Below are 19,340 nucleotides of genomic sequence, written 5' to 3'. Positions count from 1 at the left end.
TCTGTTCCTCAACAGTTTTATAAAAGAGATTTGCTTTGAGCTGTATCAACTTGCTAAGCTGCTAACACTTTTTTTTGAAGTACATGAATCTCATGTGTGAGGAGAAAAATGACATTAAAGGGAGATGCTAATTTTAAAAAAAGTTTTATTGTACAGTGGATTAGTTCAATCTATTTATAATCAACTGAATGTGGAAAATTAGTAAGTGGAGAAGGAAAAATATACGGCATGCTATGCTGATGAAATGTACTTAAATAGTGGTTTGCACATATATCTTTTAGTGAGCATTCCCATCCCTCATTTTCCCACTCTAATTTAGAAAAAGTCTTCCAACAGAAAATAAACTTGATCGAAAGAAGTGACTTTCTTCTTCAAGCAATGTTGCTGACACCTACACTTCATGCAGACCTCACATTTGCCTGCTGGAAATCTCAACTCCCAGCAAAAAAACCCACAGTCTTTGTAATTCAGTAATCAAAGTATATAGACACATATATATATATATTTATACCAGTCCTGCACTCTTCAGAGACCTGATATTGACTAACAATGCTCACACAAAATGCAGCTATTTGTTTTGCTAGCAAACACCATAGTTTCAAGCTTCAAAAGGATAATTATATAGCACAGGAGGACACATTTTGCTTTAGATCACATCCATACAAATCCAGTAATGGTTTGGATCTTCATTATAAGTCAGAATAGAATTCTGTGGAATTTAAAATTCTCAAAGTTTTGGGAAAGAATAAAAAAATATCATTACAATCTCCACTGAAATGTGTGAAAACCCTCAATGAAATCCTTGGGAAGTTACTAATTTAAAAAGTCACTGAAACTCTTCATGAAGGCCAAGTCTTTCAATACCTCACAAAACGATCCTTGTTCTTGCAGCACTAATTCACTGAATGAAATCAAAGAAAATGAAAATTCCACAAGAACTTCATTTACTATATCTCTGTTCCTCTTTGCTTACATCTTTGCACCATTACATTTTTCAGCAGATGGATGATGTATTTTATATGGTACCTCTTCTGATGATGTTATTCATACATCTTTTCAGGCCTAAAACTTAAGTCTTTTACCTCTGTACTTCTTTCAGCATGCAACACAATACTAATGTTGCAGTATATTGACATCTTGTTTCAAGGGCAGCAAAGAGGGAAATTAATTAAAGATGTGAATTTAATGTTAAGTTAGCAAAACTTCATTAGATACCTGCATCAACACGCTCATTCAAAATTAAAGTGGCTTTAATTTTGCTTTCCTTCATTCACTTCAGGCTAAGTAAATCAAGCTAAATTGAATCAAGGTTGCTTTAACTCTGAAATATGCTTACCCACAGAATGTTTAAATCAGTCTAACTAACCTCCTTTAGTAGTTAATTTAGAGTAATTTTCTTGAAATATTTTGTGTGTTGGAAGACAAGTAAAATTGCAATTCTTGGTACAAATTCTAATACAGTCATTACTACATCAAGCAAAGACCAAAATGCTAAGTAAGAGTCTGCAGGATTTGTCAACAAAAAAAAAGCTGTGCTGGTTATTTAAAACATATCAGTCCCTTAGTCTACTTTCTTTCCATCCCAGAAACGCTGGCTGAACTCAGAAAAGCTTGTTGTCTCTCCAATTATTTTCAAGAATGTTGAATTTGGCCCACTTCTGGTTGTATTGGTGCTTTGTACATCTTTGAGTAAGACATTTTTGTCTTGATTTCCAAGTCATTGATAGGCTATGTCAAAGGCACTTTCAAAGACATATTTAGAGATCTATTTTTATTTTTACGCTGCTAGCAGCTCTGAGCATGAAATGGTAATCCCCACCATAGCTTAGGGATCTGTGAAAGAAGTGAGTATTACCAAGAAAACAACAAATTCTTCTCATGTCTTGGCTGTTTGGTGACAGCAATAGTTTTTTTAACTAATTTGTCTGAAAAACTTCTTGACCATGGAAATAACCTAGGGTTTTAAGCAATTTTATAATCCTAATTTTATTCATTTGGATTCTTTAAAGATTGGGGATTTTTTGGTTGGATAAGGTTTCAAACATCTCTTCATAGCATTAGAAGGTGATTTTTTGCAGAATCAATATAATAGCAACAAATTCTGTGACACCATGTATAAAACAAAAGCATGTATAAAATGCTTATAGCAATAGCTAATATAGAAAAAAGAAAAAAAAAAAAAAAACAAAAAACCCAAAACAAAACAGAAGACAAGGCATGTTGGGCAGAAAACATTTCCAACATGCATTTCCCGTCATGAAGGCAATGTAAGCAATTGTCACGTAAAAGAAGACATCCGCTGGAAGGATGGAATGGTATCGAAAATTACCAGGGTTAAATTGGGTTACCTGAGTGTTTTCTTCCCTTATCTCTGACTGCTTTAAATAATACAAAAATGCAGACTTGGCTGAGGTCCCAGCTCATCAGAGCACTTAAGCATACCCTTGACTGTAAGCATGTGTAAGGCTTACTGATGAGGAAGGGAAAAAGAAAAAAATAGATTTGAAACTTGAAGATTAGTTCAGTGTGAACAAAGAGTGGAATTTTATGTTGAGTATTGGTGCTTAAACATTAGATAACTATTTCTAAAAAATCTAACTGTAAATTTCTGCACTATCTTATCAGTGCAGTAGAGATTACTTGGTTTTCTGCTGATCTATTAATGCAACAAGTATAAACATATTTCTAGACTAAGTAGACTAGGTCTAAACATTTTTAAATTAACTTATCTTTTGTATTCATAAAATAAGAACAAGAATACTCATTCAATAATTCAGCATAACTGAATTTAATCATCTGTTAGGAACATATTTTTATATTTATCTAAAATCATGTGTAAACCAAGGATTCAGACAGTATTTAGAGACTGCGCTCAGAGCACAGAAGTACTTTCAACTTCCTGCTGAGAACCATCATACTCCATGAAGTCACTGAGACCTTAGGGTGCATGGCACTGCAGCAGATTTTGCATAAGGAGTAAACGGACACAGGGCATATGTCACCTCACAGAATGGCTATCTACAAGTCCCATATTTTGGCTGATTTCTTTATTTCATGGTTGTTACTGTGCAAGAGAATGAGAATTATGGTGATAGGACAAATATAGAGAGAAAAAAAGCCAGAACCCTGAACGTGGAACTAATTAATTACCACTAAAAGCATGTAGTGGTACTACTACTGAAACAATTCTAATATCAAAACACATTTCAAATATTTTTTGTGCCTATTATCTGATTTGTTTTTATGTCCACATGGCATATGAAAAATATTTTGTATTAATAGAGACAGAGATATAGATATAGCTACTCTAGTTAAGGAGTCATGCTGAAAGTTAAGTGCCTGAACAGTTGAATATGAATGTAACCAGAATATGACTGTGGTATTGCCATCAAAACTCAGGGAAGAACAAGGAGTGTTAGCTGGCAGAACTTTTTCTTTTGTGCAGTAGGGTCCTGTTCCTTTTGGGACTCTACATACAAATTAATAATAAAAACTCTGTTTTTCTTTGAATTCAGAGAGCAGTCATGTTAGCTATCATAAGCTCCTAGTGAGCTACATATTTATTTGTATTAGACAATGCCATATAATACCTGCAATAGAAAAAGCCTAAGAGATAGCTTATCCTCACATACTGTGCAACTATAGAAAAAAATCAGAGAAAGCAAAACAATTGAACTACAAAAAAAAAGTATCATGCTATCTAAAAGAGTATACTGACCTCTTTCCAACAGAGTAGTGAGCCGATTGGTAAGGTAAGGTAAGAAAAAGACATAACCTTTTTATCCCAATAAAATTAAAATGCGCGGTTGTGTCTACCAGCGCTGTGAGGGGTGAATTTTGTAGTCCGTTTTACAGCTATAGTCATGCTGGCCTCCCTTTATAGTTGTCCACTATACAATCGGTAGATGCTTATTACAAAGTATCAGCTTGCTTTCTTGTCTCAGCCACCTTTGGGGAATGCATTTAATTTACCTCTATTTAGGGCCTGTTAGTCAGCACATGCCAAGTGTTACATGTAATTTCCTTCAAATGTCAATCTGTGTAAAAGGGGAAATCTTTGAACCTTCCATTTGCTCTAGCTCTTCAAGGAAATTACTTAGAAGTTGCTAGTCAAGCTGATGGCATCAGGGAAGAGAAGGAAAATGTGTTGGACATTCTAATATTACTCTAAATCATAGTAAGTTTTCTCCGAGTTGAGAATGGCATTAGTAATCAGGTTTTTAACATTCATTTATGGTTTCCATTCTGGGAAAAGTATGTTCATGGCAGATCTAAGGGGTCAGATGCTTAGAAGATGCCTACTGTCTTTTTTCACTTTACAGTGTAGACATTTCCTTTGCAGGAAGAGCTGTATGCATTTTCCCCATAAAAAGTTCTTCAGCTGTCTGTGAATCAGAGAATGATAATGTTTTTCAGTATAATCCCATTTTATCTCTGCCCACCTTCTTGTGTTAATAAATTGACTTATTTTTCTCCAAACAGAAAATATGTAATAGCAGTGCAAAGGAGACTGAAGAAACACACGAAAGCATGGCTCTTCTAAACAGAGGATTGGATTACCAATTTTTTATCAGATCTGGAGAACCCTTCTGTTTGTGCTGACAACTGAGATTCCCAGAGTGCCATAACGTGCATCACATCAAAGTGATACAGGGGCTGCTCTGAACAGTTAAATGACTCTTTCCTCTGCACAAGGCCATGAAGAACAGGGTGCTCTTATACCTTCATAAATCATAAATCTCCACCCTGCTGGGGCCCACTGTTACCATCTTTTTTACACCCTTCCAGATTTTTAACTGTCTCCATCTTTACCTTAATCTGAGAACTCTATCTGCCCCTCCTTTTTATCACCCATTCCCACAGGGGGGGGTTGAAAATGTTAAATACTTCAATACTTAAAACTTTTCAGCTGTATTCTCTTGGGTTTGACTGGTTTTTAGAACTGTTATCTTTAAAATATATTAAAGCATTTGCTTCCATTTTATCCTACTTTAACTATGGATGATGTAAAACTTACCATCAACAAAACTTGGAAATGAAGACACTTTCTTTGTCTGTTGAGAAATAAAAATGGTATAGCTGTAACAAAATAATTTTCACAAACCAAAGTGAATTCATACTATATTTAAACAGCTGTTGTTTAAAAAAATCAAATTTCTCTATATAACTTCTGCATAGCCACTATTTAGCACAGTGAAACACATTACATCACAGTAATTAACCCAACCTAACTGTTACATAGTGCTGTTTACCTGGAATCTCAGAGCATTTTAAGCAGATCCCACCACACAAAAAAATAAGGGAGAGTAGAGGGAAAAACATGAAAATGACCTAGGAAGTCAGCTGTCAAATGAGCAATACAAACCAGCAATTCCCAGTCCAATAGTTTATCCACTAGATCACATTGCCTACTAATGATATCCCAAATTTCTAATTAAGAACATTTAACAATATTTTACAAAGCCAGATTCTGGGTCAGTGAATAAAAAGAACTGTCCCTGATTGCACAGTACATAGCATTACACTTAATCTCAGCAGGAGCCACAACAGTGCTCTTTTTATGCTACTGTCTCTATTTTCAATAAACAGATATAGTCCTTCCATTTGCTTGTCTTTTGCCAGCCTCCTCAGGCATTCCTATGTCCAGGAAAGAGGCTGATTTCTCCATTATGGGAAAAGGCTTTAGAAATGTACCTCTTCATTAATGTAACAGGCTACAGGCTAAATATGTTACATATTTTTGAGGTAACAGACTTCTGCTTTTAAGTCTGAATTTCATTTCATTGTGTCTAGCCTCAAGCATAACCTCATTCTGCATTCTTAGATGTCTTCTTTGCTCCAGTCTTTAGTGACAAGAGCAGGTCTGCCTATCACCACATCTTTTTCACAGCACACTGAGACAGGATGCATCTTACCACAGAGGCCACTCAAAAAGACATGAATCATTTGAGCCCTCAGCACTGAATGATGTGTTTGATATTAGGGGTTATTTAAAGAGAATTATTCCTGTGGGAATTAAGCAGTCCTTTGGCTGTAAAGACTGATGGTGGGGGGTTGGGCGGGCAGGAGGGAGAAAAAAAGCAGAAGCCAATTTTTTTTGATGCTCCAATAATCCAAAAAGAGAAATTCTCAAGTGTTCTCTCTATTCTGTATGTCATCAGAAAATTTTAGGTTTGAGTACATGCCATGGACAGTTACATAAAATGAATGTGGCAGCAACAAATCCATGGGTATGATTCAAAGACTTTTCAGAATATGCAGCCATGGTATTTATTGTCAGTTCAGGAAAAGAAACAGAGCCTCCCCGTGAGAGGGGGAAAGCTGACAATTTGATGCCTGCTTTCCCTCATGGAAGCCTGACTGCAGGAAGATGGGCAGCAGAACGGCCTAATGGCCTTAGGTACCTACCTCAGGTGTATTATTATTGTCAACTGGTCCATTGAGATCTGAACGCTGTTGCTTCCTTGGCTGCTCTAAACCATTGCACATCTGTAAGAAAAAACAAGAAAGCATGTTCTCCATTATTTTATGACAGTCATTCGTCATGAAGCTGTTCTGTGTAGTTATTTGTATGTATTTATATGTCATTATCTATGTGCAATCAATATTCATTACTGATATTGAAATATCATAACGTGCTACAATAGTTGGAATTTCCTGTTGTAATTTAGCAAATATGAGATTCATATAAAAATGTTGGGCTGTTTATAATAAAAGATGTATTTTGATGTAAATAATAAGACATCTCAATTATCATTAAGTAGCAGTTACACTACTGATTTAAATTTAAATTAAATTATTTTATTTCAATGCAAATTTTTCACAGGAAATTAAGCCAAATGCTGACATGTTCAAATTTTCAGAAACCAAAGTCAGAATTTTTAAATGTGTTTATTCTCAGTACTGGACAAAATCAAAATAGTCCTAATGGCCACCTCTGGTCTGAAAAACAGAATCCTAGCACCAGATATAGGATTCTGTGTTCATGACAGATACCTCATGGCATCTCCTTCCTTTTGGGCCAAGCAAATCTACAGCATGCTGACAGCACATCTTCAGGCTTCTGAAGAAATGCAAAATGGAAAATATAAAACCTCACACAAGGAAAATACTAAGCCTTTTAAACTACGCAACATTCTTTTTCTTCTAAGTTCCAATATTCTCAGGGACAGAATTTCTTCTCCAGACCTGACACAAATGACAGAACACCAGCACCCAACACAGGTATGTATGTGTCCCATACATACCAAGAAAGTGAAGTTTTCATGACTCAAGAGTTTCAGTGTTAGAAATCTGGAAAACCAAGGTGATTTCTGGAACAAATTTTTATGGTTTATGATATTTCACTTCCCTTTTTTCTCAGTTTCCCCATTATGTATAAAAAAGAGTGCCTAAATGCCACTGTCATTGTGAGGCTTCACAAATAAGAACTTGTATGAACAATTGTGCAAATGGAAAACACTGAGCCAGTATTATTTCAAAGGGTCAGCCTGAATGCTACATGTGAACATAACTCCTTGTCTTCTGACTTTCAAATGCAATATGTAGCTGTAATCAAAGAAAGTCTGCATGTTCATCTCTGGACAAATTACACCCTATGAGTAATATTTGGTCAGCTGAACAAAATGTGCTAATGAAGCAGGCATATTAGGGCTATTAGCTCAGTAATGCTAATTCTCAGGTAAGACAACATACGCAAAGCAAAAAGTCACCCAAGTAGTAAGCAGGATTTTAGGAAACAAAAGACTATCTGCGACATACACAGAACACCAAGACTTGGCGACCCACTGACTAGGGCCCTGTTTACATGGCTGTAGTAGCTAAGAAGCTTACCCTATCCCTGCTTATAAATCCTGTTCTGTTTGAGACAAGACAAATCTAATTATATTGCATGGCTAAACTAATATGGAGCAATAGGTGTTGATATGCAGTGAAATATATTAATGAGGTAAACAAATATCTAGAGGGCTTTAATAAAACAAGCATAATAATCATATATTATGCCCTAAAGTAGTAGGATTAAATCAAGTATGATTTAAGCAGAGAAAATGACAAGGCCACAATGAAGATACATTAAACTGTAAACAGTGACAGCAACTATATTAACTCCAGTATGTGCAACAGAATGTTAATACTTTAAAAACTCTTGTCAGTTCTGATTACCACACACTTGACTGAACTGAAAATGCACCTGCATATAAAGAAAGAATTGGTTGACTGGTTTAGTAAGCATACCATAAACATTGTTCAAACATGTCTCTGTCACAAATCTTATATGTCAATTGACTTATTCAGCCCTGGGGATCATAATACCGATCATGCTCTCTGGTAATAGTTGCATATATAATTCCATATAGTCTTAATATAAAATATGACTAAACACTTGGATGACATTTCGCTTTTGATTTATACATAGCTGTAATTAACTGGAGTTCCTATTTTCAGGTTTTTAGGAATATAAACAAGCCTTGCTTGTTTATTGTTTCCTAGTCACAGATGTAGTTTATATGTCACATATGTAGTATATATGTTGTTATTGTGTATTGGCTGGGTTCCAAAGAAAAGTCTGTGCAGAATACATTATGAGTTGGGATCAATCACATCACCTCTACAAGGAACATAATAAATGTTTTTTACTTACTATTTGGTGTCTGTACACGAAGGCCAATTTTTCCCCCCGCAGTGTTTCACCTATTTGTTTACGAGCCCCAGTCTAATTAGGCAGAATCTCAGGTACAAAGAATTCTTCCATTTCTTTTATGCACATCTGTCCACACAACATGTTCCAACTCTGGCTGATCTATTAACATTTTGTTCTTTAAAAATGTTGTGATGGGTAGGTGAGTGTGTGAGCACTTCCTCCGAACAAATATGAGTGTACTATCACATTCTTGAGATACTCTCAGCTTTAGAGTGTAGCACTCCCTGTGTCCCCTTAGCAGCAGCACATGTAAGGGGAACTGTGCCTGTCTGAGACTTTCTGTGCCCAACATTTGCCTGCAAATGTGTGGGCTGTTACAATGACCCTTTACAAAATAAGGGTTGAGATCTTCATGCTAAAGAAATGTTTGCTAACATGGTATCCCAGAAGAAAAGGGCAGAAAGAAGTACAGGGAGAAGGGCCTCCCTTTCTTTCCTCAAGACTTACAGTGTCAAAGGAGAGAACTATGCACAGTAGGCATGGCTGTATCTCCCATACACAGTTACAAATCATGTAGTCTTGTACATATGGAAGGAGATGCTTCTAGACCAAAGATGAAGGGCTGTTTTGGAGCTTCTTTATGGAATCATTTTTAGAAAACATAAATTCTGCTATTTGGTGTGGGCTGGAAGTTTGTTCATGCTCCCAGGTGATCTGACCAATGTCGAATAAATTATCATACTCAATACTTGCTTTCTTTGTGTTTCTTACAGAGTTTCCAATTTATATTTTTGTTTTAAGTTTTACCATAGCTAGAAAAATCACATTTGAAGGAAATACTTACAAGGTATTATAAATACTTTATACCCTGACTTGCAGTTTAGAATAGAACATAAAGCTAAACTGGAAATCTGGAATTGACTGCACACTAACACAGAACTGCAGCTATGTTAAAAGTCTCTTATCCTAGGATAAGATTCTGCAAAGCAAAGATATAAGAAAATTAAAATATTAAAGGTGTAGTAGTATTAACACTTTTGCCTCTGAGCAAGTACTGAGGCACTGTCCAGCATCATGTGAAGGAATTTGAGGCAGCAGAAAATGCCATCTTTAGGCTGAGAGGAAAATCAGACTCTACTTATTTGAGGTCACTGAAGCATCTATGCACATCTTTCAGAAACATGCCTACAGCTCTACCCATGTGCTGGCCAGCCCTGTCCTGATGGCTAATTGCCAGGCCTGGGGCCACCTGGGCCTCCCTCCTCCCACCAATCTTGCAGGGCCCCTCCCAGTCAACCAGACCCCCTTTGTAACCACCCCTTCCTGCAGTATAAAGCTCATCTTAGCTGGAGGTGAGAGTTGGTAATGATTGAGTTGGGCTGTTTCTTAATGCTACTAGTTGTTTATTCCAGTGTAAGCTGTTTAGCTTTTCAGTCAAAATCTCATATCAGCAATATGGTCCTCCTCAAAGCTGCCACCTGTGATCCTGAATGCTGCTGTGGTGGTCAGTGCTGATGAAACACTTCCCTGCTGAAGAACATTCTGCTAGAAACCAGCAGGTTAGTCCCTTTCTTGATTTATTCAGAGGAATATTTTGTCTGAGAGGAACGAAAGATTAGTTTTTTTCAGAATTGTTAACTCTTTCGGTAAAGAGTTGGTAAGCAAGCACTGAGTGCAGCTCAAAGGCGTGGTAAGGCTTTATTACTGTGTTTAAACATTTGAATAATGAGGCTTATGATCCATACCTGCCAATCTCTTTACTAGCAATACTGTTCAAATATTATCAAATAAAGTGTTCAGAAACCAATGTACTGGCTTATGTATTTTGAGACTCATCTTGAAGACTGCTAAGCTTCTTGGAAAGCAGATATTTTGTGGTAGGTTCCAAGTGAAAAAGGTTCCTTGTGGTAGGCTCCAAAAAGAAAGAACCTTCTTGGACAAGGGATATTTTGTAGTAGGTTGACTAGAATAAGTTATCTGTTACACAAGTAAACCAACAGATCTAATAGATTTTTTTCATCCAGGTTTGTTGTCTCTCTCTAGAACAAAGGTAAAGCAGATGAGTATTGTTACCTTCATCACTTAAGGACAAAACTTCAGTTTCTAGTAGTTTCAACTTCTGTGATCTTCTGTTGGCTTCTGAAGGCAGTTTATCACTGGGCTACATGTCCTCCTGATATATAAACACTACTATGTTTATAGAAACACATTAAGGTGCATCTAAAACATCTTTTTGAATCAAGAGATGGTAACCTAGTAACAAGTCTATTATGGTGGTACTATTCCTATTAACCCACACGACTGCAATAACTTCTCATAGGTGATGTGGAGTGCAAATGGCTTAATCTACCCTTACTGAGCTGCTGCATGAGTTATTGTAACATCAGTAACATGCTAGTGTCAGTAGGAGCAATTTGACCCAGCAGGATACACTTAAGGTAGAATCTGAGTGAGGCAGGTTTTGACTAGCTGAAGGATTTCTGATTTTGATCACAGAAAATAAAGGCCAGACTTCACACACTGTTCTCTCATAAAGATTCCATTACTTATGTGCTAATTTAGAGCTGGTGCTAGCACATGTCAAAAGTGAAGAGGAAAATATTTGTGGAAAGGAGTAGTTCTGAGTAAGCAAGTCAAGTTAGAGTATGGAACTAGCATGAAAAGAGAAGGAGTCAAAGTAAGTTTAGAGATCTAAGCATTCCACAAAAGCATTTCAATACTCTATCCAATTTCAATAAACATGAAAACAATCACCAATTGATTTTTATCATCTTAACCAACTAAGAGGTTTTTTGTCCTTGCATATATTTAAGATTGAAAACCAGCTGTGTTAAAGAGTTTCAGAGAAATAGCTGTGCTGAATGGTGCATTTTTATGTAGATGTAATTTGGAGTGCGTACTGCCTTCTGCTCTAAATCTCCAAGAGAAGACTCTGTCACTAATGCATCTTTAGGTAAGAGGCATTGATTTGGCTGCCCCCTGGTGTCAGGAGTTTAATGCTAAAAAGCCATGACTCAGCCAATGAGCACAGAGAAACTGGTTTTGTCTGAGAATGTTTGAACTCTTTAGCACTTTTCAGCACGTACTTACACCTGCTAAGTTTGGGAACTGTCACTCGGTAATAGCTGTTTAGTATTTCTGCCCCACAGCTGCCTAGAACACAAGGGAGAATGCAGCAAGCTCTTTTAATACTCTTTATTTACACCCATTTGTGTTTTCCACAAATTCTATCAAATGCATCCCATAATACTCAGACTGAACTCCAGTAAGAAATTCCTAAGATACAGGTTTTCTGATATGTCTATCATCTTAGCTGCTTCAGACTGTTCTAAGGGTGAGATGTTTTACAGACAAGACTCCTGGATTTGGGGTCTTTGCAGCAGAAGAGCACTGTGCCTACGCCAAGAGAAGGGAATAAACTTCAAATATTTTTGTCATTACTGAGGTCTACTAGTACAGCTAAACAAAACACAGTAGCAGCACTGATGTGTACAAAGCTGTTGGAGAACAAACTGAGACAAAAAAGAAGACTTTGTAAAATTTTCTTTCACAAATTCTTTGTTAGTGATATTTTATCTGTCTCTGACTGTCCATGTTGAAAAAGTATAAGAGCATAGCCTACATGAAATTTGTGAAATGAGACTAACACTGCAGAAGCTTGTGGGGTCCCTACCAGGGGAGTTTGAGCATATTTGGTTAGGCTCTCAAATGTATGTCAGTGATATGAAAGTATGATTGAGAAATAAGAAGCAATACAATTCATGTGTCACAGGCAGTATCATTAAAGTAGACTTCCCTCTAAGGTTCTCCTCCTTAATGGTGATAATGGCAAATCCCTCTTTCTTTAGAAAGGTATAGGTGAAGGTGGGGTGTTGGTGCTGTTAAAAACTTTATCTTTTATTGTTGGCAAATAGATTTGTTTGAATAGGGTAGGAGAGACTATGCATCCTCAGGAGTTTGCAGTCTGAAATCTAAGCAGATGAGATATGAAGAACAAAGGGCTGATCAGACAGTCATCTGAAGTAGCTCTCGGGCCATGCCAATGCCAGTGTTTCATAAAGCTATGACTCCAGTTGGGATTGAAAGAGTAAACTGCCACATACGAGGTTCCAGAGGGAAGCGATTATTTGAGTCCCATTAGTGCAAAAGACATCTTCCATTGGTATTACTTCAGCTGGTGTCCAGTGTTTTGCTAACTTTTTTCTTGACTGCTTCTGCCATTCTTTAATTATGCTACCTGACTGTATAGAGCTAGCATTAACTTAGTATTAGTAAAATAATAGGTAATACCATCGTTCTCTGCAGATATCTTATGGGTGCAATAGGAGAAACTAAAGTTCCAAATGCTGTCTGGGAACAGCAGGATGGGCCTGAGACTGCCCCATACCATACTGCTTTGTGAGAAGGAAGCAGGACAGGATACACTGCAGTGAACTGATCTGGAGACAAGCTTTTTGTGGTTCAAGCTTTGGTTTAGACCAGGCCCTTGTTCATATTTTGTGTGGTACAAGCACTCAGCTGCAACAGGAGGACTACTCTCATTTTCCACCTAGTAAAACTGTTCCGAGGTTGATTATTAGTGTGCCAAACCGACAATATTCTACCTAAACTTGAAGCTATGCAATGTAATAGCGTTCCAAAAAGATGAAAAACTTCCAAGTCAATAGCAACTACTTTTGCACAGGAACACCACATCAGTTTAAAATTTCTGGTCATGCTGTATGCTAGTATCAGTTGAATGAGCCATTCAGTTCCTCTTCTTCCTTACTCCACCCAACAATACTTAAGTCAGGAGAATTACATCAATAGGGTGTCTGACCATATTAGACTTCCCTGCATGAAGCTGAAACATATAAAATGAAATTGTAAGCAAAAAGGAAAATTTCTTCATGTGTCAGATACTTTAACAGTTGGCTCAGGCTGAGATGACTAAGATGTCAAATGGGGGTGGGGGAAACTCCTGGCTTGAAGTTGTTAAATCTGAGTTATGTCATAAAATGCCCCAAATAATCAGTTTCAACTTCATAGATGTAATGCCCTTCTTAAATAATATAAGCGTGGAAAACCTGCAAGAAATAAATTATGTTAAGCAGTGAGTTAGAGCAAATACACACTCTAAATGTATTCTGGGTTTCCCTCAGGCATGTCTAGTGCAAATCGTCTGCACTTCCCTAGGGGTATTTACAAATATAAGGCTCATACAAGCAAGCTCATATCCCTGAAGTTTTCAAGGGTGAGCATGTATATTTAAGACTGGAGACTGACCCACACTGAAAGTAAAATGAGATGCTTACTTTGTTTTCCATTCTCTGCAGATTGTTGGGTCCTTCTTAGAAGTGACTACTGTTCTCTGGTGATTAATTGCTGAAAGCAAACCTAGCAACTGGAACCTTAAAAATCACATTTGTCTACTGGTTATTTAATATTTTGTATGCAAGACAATTGCTAGCATTTATCATAGGCTAAGAATTAATAACTACATATTTTTAAAGGTATGTAAAAATGTATTGTGTATCAGTTACTGTTAACTAACCTGAAACTTTATGCAGCAGTATTTTCACTTACGGGAGGCAGGAAAGGAGGAGAGGAGCAGAAACATGAAAAAAGCTAAGGGCAGCACAGTACGTGCATAAAACCACAAAATGCACATTCCTGTTTGCTTATTGTTTACAAAAACTGACAAACACATAGTATCTTGGTTTAACTTAAAAGCATTCAAAGTGTTCCATATGCAGTATGTATGCTTCTGTGTCATCCCTCTCACCATGGTATTTTGTATTGTGATGCACACTTAAAATAACTGATATCTTTTAGCAAGATGACAAAACCAAGGATCTTCCAAGCAATTTCTCTGCAAACAATAAGTTTGGCATGCAAATCTACTGACAATGGCCTTGGGTTTTTCTCCTTCCACTATGTAAGAATGTTAATTGTTGTAATTAAAATAATTACTACCTCAGTTTCACAAATGAGACACAGGTTCATTTAGACAGTACACTAATTGCATCCATCCCTTAGACATTTTATAGTAAATATTAAAAGAATTTAATGTCCCAGAAGAACAAAATCCTCTGTGCTTTATTCAAATTCTTTGAAGTCCAATATCTGTTACAGGTCCAGCCACACCTCACCTTAAGGACATTTCAGGACCTATTCAGTATAAAACTCACTTTGGCAGAAATGGATACCCTACTCTTACTCTAATGCCTTCACAATGAGCCTGATTTTTAGGTAAAGCTGACGATAAGCAACCTGCAGTAGGTGAACAGAACACAGCAAGATAACACAAGTCTTGTTATGATAAACGCATTCAAGTAATGCTTGCTAAAAATTAATTAACTTGATTTTTAATCTTTTATATCCCTGGAGGCTTGGGGTGGGGGAGGGGAGGATCTCCCCATGTCTCCATTTGTGAGCCTCTGTATCTCCATAAGAAATGCTGCTTCACACCTTTATGCCTTGGAGGCCTATCTGCTCTTCTCTTTGCTGGAGATGCCCACAGCAGCTTTGCCCTGTCTCCTTTCTTACAAATTAAATGCATGTCTCGTCACCCAGTTTGTTTATTCCTTCATGCTAAACTGAAATGGATACCTGTACTGCTGTATCTCTGACTGTTATCTCTACTTTCCTTTCTCCCTTCATATTTGAAGGAATGAAATATCATGTATTGTTTAATGCTCTATCCATTAGACAATAGTTCGTCGTTTTTATGAAGAGTGATTGTCAGAATTCAATGGCCACGTGCCAGTCAGTGGCTTCCTATTACACCAGCACTTCCTCCATTATTAAAAAAAGAGTAAGGCGTTGGCCCAAGACTGACTGGAAATAACCATTAAAGCTCAGACGGGCAACTCAGAAATACTTAGGTCCCTTTGTTTATTTTCACACCAGTGGCAGTTATATCAATATCCCAGTGTTACAAAAACCCCAGTTGTTAGCAGTCTGGCAAGAATAATAAAGGTACAATGCAATTCAGCTCAACTTCTGCTAAATAAACTTTGAAAGAGTACAAAAAGATGTTGAAATGAAAGTCCATTTTGAATTCTGTTTTGAATTGGCAGTCATTCAGGAGGAAAAAAACCTCACAATTTCTTCTTCAAGCATATAGAAGAATTCACCAACTTTCTTATTCAAGAGCTCATCTTCTCTTTTGTTCTGCAAATACTTTCAAAACTTACAAGCAGCAACACTCCTAGTAGCAGCTGCTGGTGTACTGTGCCAGAAAGACCAGCTTTAGTCTAAAACATGCTAGCCAGACTTCTCTGCTCCTAGTCAATACCCAGTAACTAGTCAAACCATTTAAGACCATCAAGCTTGTTCACACAAGGTAGAACTTTTATGCTGACAGTAAGGCACTGAATATACTAAGTTATACAATTTGGTTCAAATTGGACTTCTAAAAACAGAATGTAGAAATTAGTATTAAAAATTTGCTATAGATATGGGAAATCTGAAAATATTCCCCTAAGATTTTTTTATTCACAATTATAATAAAGGTCAACCTGTTTCATCAGCATATACTTAAGCATCTGACTTCCTTTTGCTGTTTTTCAGAGGAATTGACATATTTTAATGTCTGTTTTTAATGGAATCATCTAGATTAAATTGTTTAACTGTGGGGCACTTAAACATAGAAAATCAATATTTATAGATTTGATGAAGCTGAAATGGGAAACTTATAGCTCTGAAGTTTAATAAAGCATTTTAATTAAAGATAAGGCAAAATAATTATCTTTACTAGTCTGTCATCTAAATACATGTTGTTTTACCTTTTAGGTAGATCTCTATTCACTGCAGAAGATAACTGATATTCAGCTGCATATAACTTCAGAGATGCAAAGTCAAAGCTTTAAACTGACCTTAGAGCAAAGGGAATTAAAGGTGTCTCTAAGGAAGTAAGCACATTCAATTTGGAACTTTAAAAGAAGAAAACCTCACACCTCTGTTACTCTAGAAAAGCTTGAGCTTCATTGCCAGATTCTTTTTTCTGGCACTCAACATTAGAATAAGAAAAGGTTATGCATGGTTTAAATTAACATCTACACCATTCTTGTGATAAAACTGCTTAACAGCACTTTTGGTATAAGTAAAGCTCCTATTTCTTCCTTCTTGCCAAGGTCAAGATATGCCCAACTAGTACAAAACCACAGCAATATCCAGGCATTTCTTGCAGTTGTTTAACATATGCAGTATCTAGCCTTGGCATACTTTCTATTGACAACAAAACAAATTAAAAGTAATCACCCACTAAGGCAATGGAACAGGAGCCCTTAATGGAAAAAAACCTAACCCCTTCAACTATTTCAATGCTGACCCCAGTTTTAAGTTTATCTAGTGTGTCACTGCAGAATAAAAATAGTGTAAATAACCTGGTTTGCCTCATGCATCTGGAATAAGTTGTTTTAGTTAGAATTGTCTGTTCTCTGTGCAAAACCTATTTCTTAGTTATCTACCCAAATCAACTGCATTCAGCACCTTTTTCGAAACATCCAATGTGATTATGTAGTTGTGAATGCAATGTAGAGTAAAAAATTAAAGATATTGCTCTCTAATTCTGTTTGGAATAAATAATTAACATAATGTTTGCATAATGCCTCTGACAATCTGATTAAACGGAGAACCTCATACCTGCTCTTGTGGCCACTTCTGTCTGTCCTCTGGGGTTCTTGACTTTGTTTTAAAACCTCTAGGCATATCTCCACTGTGCTTAGAGGCAGATGGGATATTCAGTGATTTTGGCCTCCCCTCGTGCCTGTTAGCACTGTGAACAGCTTCTCCCTTTGAACAAGTCTCTTTATAGTCATGTGCCATGTTTTCAGTCCCAGTGTGCTCTGGACTCATTTCTGTTGTACTATTAATACTGCTCATGCTCATACTCATTTTGATTTCTGCTACAATCTGGTCAATGTCCTCTTCCTGCTCTTCCAGTTCTGCATCCTCTTTTCTAGAATGGTATGGTGATATTCCCTGCGAATTTCCATTAGCTTCTGCTGGATAATAGTCCGGATAGCCACCTTCACTTTGACAATACTGTATATTTTCTTCTTGGTCTTGAATCTCCAAAGATGACACTTCATCCTCCAAAATCTGAATGCCATTATCTTGACCTTCCTGCCACTCTTGCCTGTCCGTCACCTCATTTTCATCTTGGTGCTGAATTTTACCTTCAGCCCATTCTTCTACAGCTTCCTGACATTCATCTGTTTCAACATGGTGTTCCTCATGGGGAGCATACTCCTCCCCATTGCAGTCCATTCCTTCCAGGTAACTGTCATCCTCTGGACAGTATCTAATGTAGTATGTGATCCCCTCCTCTTCTTCTGGCAAGCCTTCATCATAGTCCTCGTCCTCAGAGGTGTTATTCACATAGTCAGAGCTGGAGTCACCATCTCCACTATGATCATTGCACTCATGTTCCACAGGTGTAGGACTACCTTGTCTGACAGTTGCTAGTTCTGTCTCCTTTGCTGCATAATCTTCAATAGGAAGGTCACTTTCTTCATTTTCAGGCTCCCTGTTGTGAGATGAAGTAGGGCAAGCTCTCACTCTGTGATCCAGCATGCTGGCTGTAGTGCTTTGACGTTTCCTGTTTGCCATAGCCAACTCCTTATACGACAACCATTTCTAAGCAATTACTGTAGGGAAGATGGAAAAAACACACATTCAGGAAAAGGTCATCAGTAGAGATCAGTGATGTTAATAGGAAACAAACTGATAGATTTATTTGGTAAAAAGGATGTGTTTGTAGATGTTTAAACCAGAGATAGCTAGCTTTTAAAATACTTATGTTATGGAACCATGAAATCGAAGTAATAACTTGCACACTGAAAGGAACAGATAAAGAGAAGGTTCTACATTTATGCTAAATGTATTCAATTGTAGGATCTCCTCTGTCAATTTGACAGAGACTTAATCTTGAACCTTGAAATTAGTTTTCAATTTCTTTTCCCTGCTAGTAAGGGGTCATGCTTTGATTGCTATGCAGTAAACAGGAGCTCTTTTCAATTTTCAGCTTAGGCATTTCTTTAATGTGTACTGAAAGCATACATTTAGAATCTGACCTGCTCTTACAAAACTAAAGGAAAATCATTCTATTAACTTGGCAGTCACATAGGACACTAAAGGATAATGTACTGCTATTAAAGTTATTTAAAAAAAAAAAAAAATCACTCACTGCTTTATCAGTTCTTACTAGCTGGATACCATTAAGTATCTCTCATTGTTAAACCAAATATTGTTTTTTAGAATAGAATAGACTATTTCAGTTGGAAGGGACCTACAATGATCGTTTAGTCCAACTGCCTGACGAATGCAGGGCTGACTAAGTTAAAGCATGTTAAGGGCATTGTCCAAATGCCTCTTAAACACTGACAAGCTTGGGGCATCAACCACCTCTCTAGGAAGCCTGTTCTAGTGTTTGACCACCCTCTCAGTAATGAAATGTTTTGTAGTGTCCAGTCTAAACCTTCCCTGGTACAGCTTTGAACCATTCCCACATGTCCTATCACTGGATACCAGGGAGAAGAGATTGGTACCTCCTCTTTCCACTTCCCTTCCTCAGGAAGCTGTAGGGAGCAATGAGGTTGTCCCTCAGCCTCCTCTTCTCCAAACTAGACAAGCCCAAAGTCCTTAGCTGTTCCTCATAGGACCTTCCTTCCAGCCCTTTCACCAGCTTTGTTGCCCTCCTCTGGACACATAT

At 37.1% G+C, this 19,340-nt stretch overlaps 1 protein-coding gene across 2 annotated transcripts in view; it reads right to left on the bottom strand.

Moving 5' to 3' along the window:
• Positions 1-18,271, bottom strand: part of APBA2 (amyloid beta (A4) precursor protein-binding, family A, member 2) — a 48,930-nt gene extending 30,659 nt beyond the window's left edge. For both annotated transcript variants that reach the window (XM_010571744.1, XM_010571746.1), the window contains exons 1-3: positions 17,270-18,271; positions 6,409-6,489; positions 5,018-5,054 (exon numbers count right to left, since the gene is read on the bottom strand). In XM_010571744.1, the coding sequence (XP_010570046.1) occupies positions 5,018-5,054; positions 6,409-6,489; positions 17,270-18,238 (1,087 nt within the window). In that variant the 5' untranslated portion in view covers positions 18,239-18,271. The remainder of the gene's footprint in view (positions 1-5,017; positions 5,055-6,408; positions 6,490-17,269) is intronic.
• Between the last annotated feature and the right edge of the window lie 1,069 nt (positions 18,272-19,340).

Source organism: Haliaeetus leucocephalus, unplaced genomic scaffold (assembly GCF_000737465.1).
Source record: "Haliaeetus leucocephalus isolate CR32 unplaced genomic scaffold, Haliaeetus_leucocephalus-4.0 Scaffold339, whole genome shotgun sequence".
Classification (NCBI taxonomy): domain Eukaryota; kingdom Metazoa; phylum Chordata; class Aves; order Accipitriformes; family Accipitridae; genus Haliaeetus; species Haliaeetus leucocephalus.
This window is presented reverse-complemented; position numbering and strand designations above follow the sequence as displayed.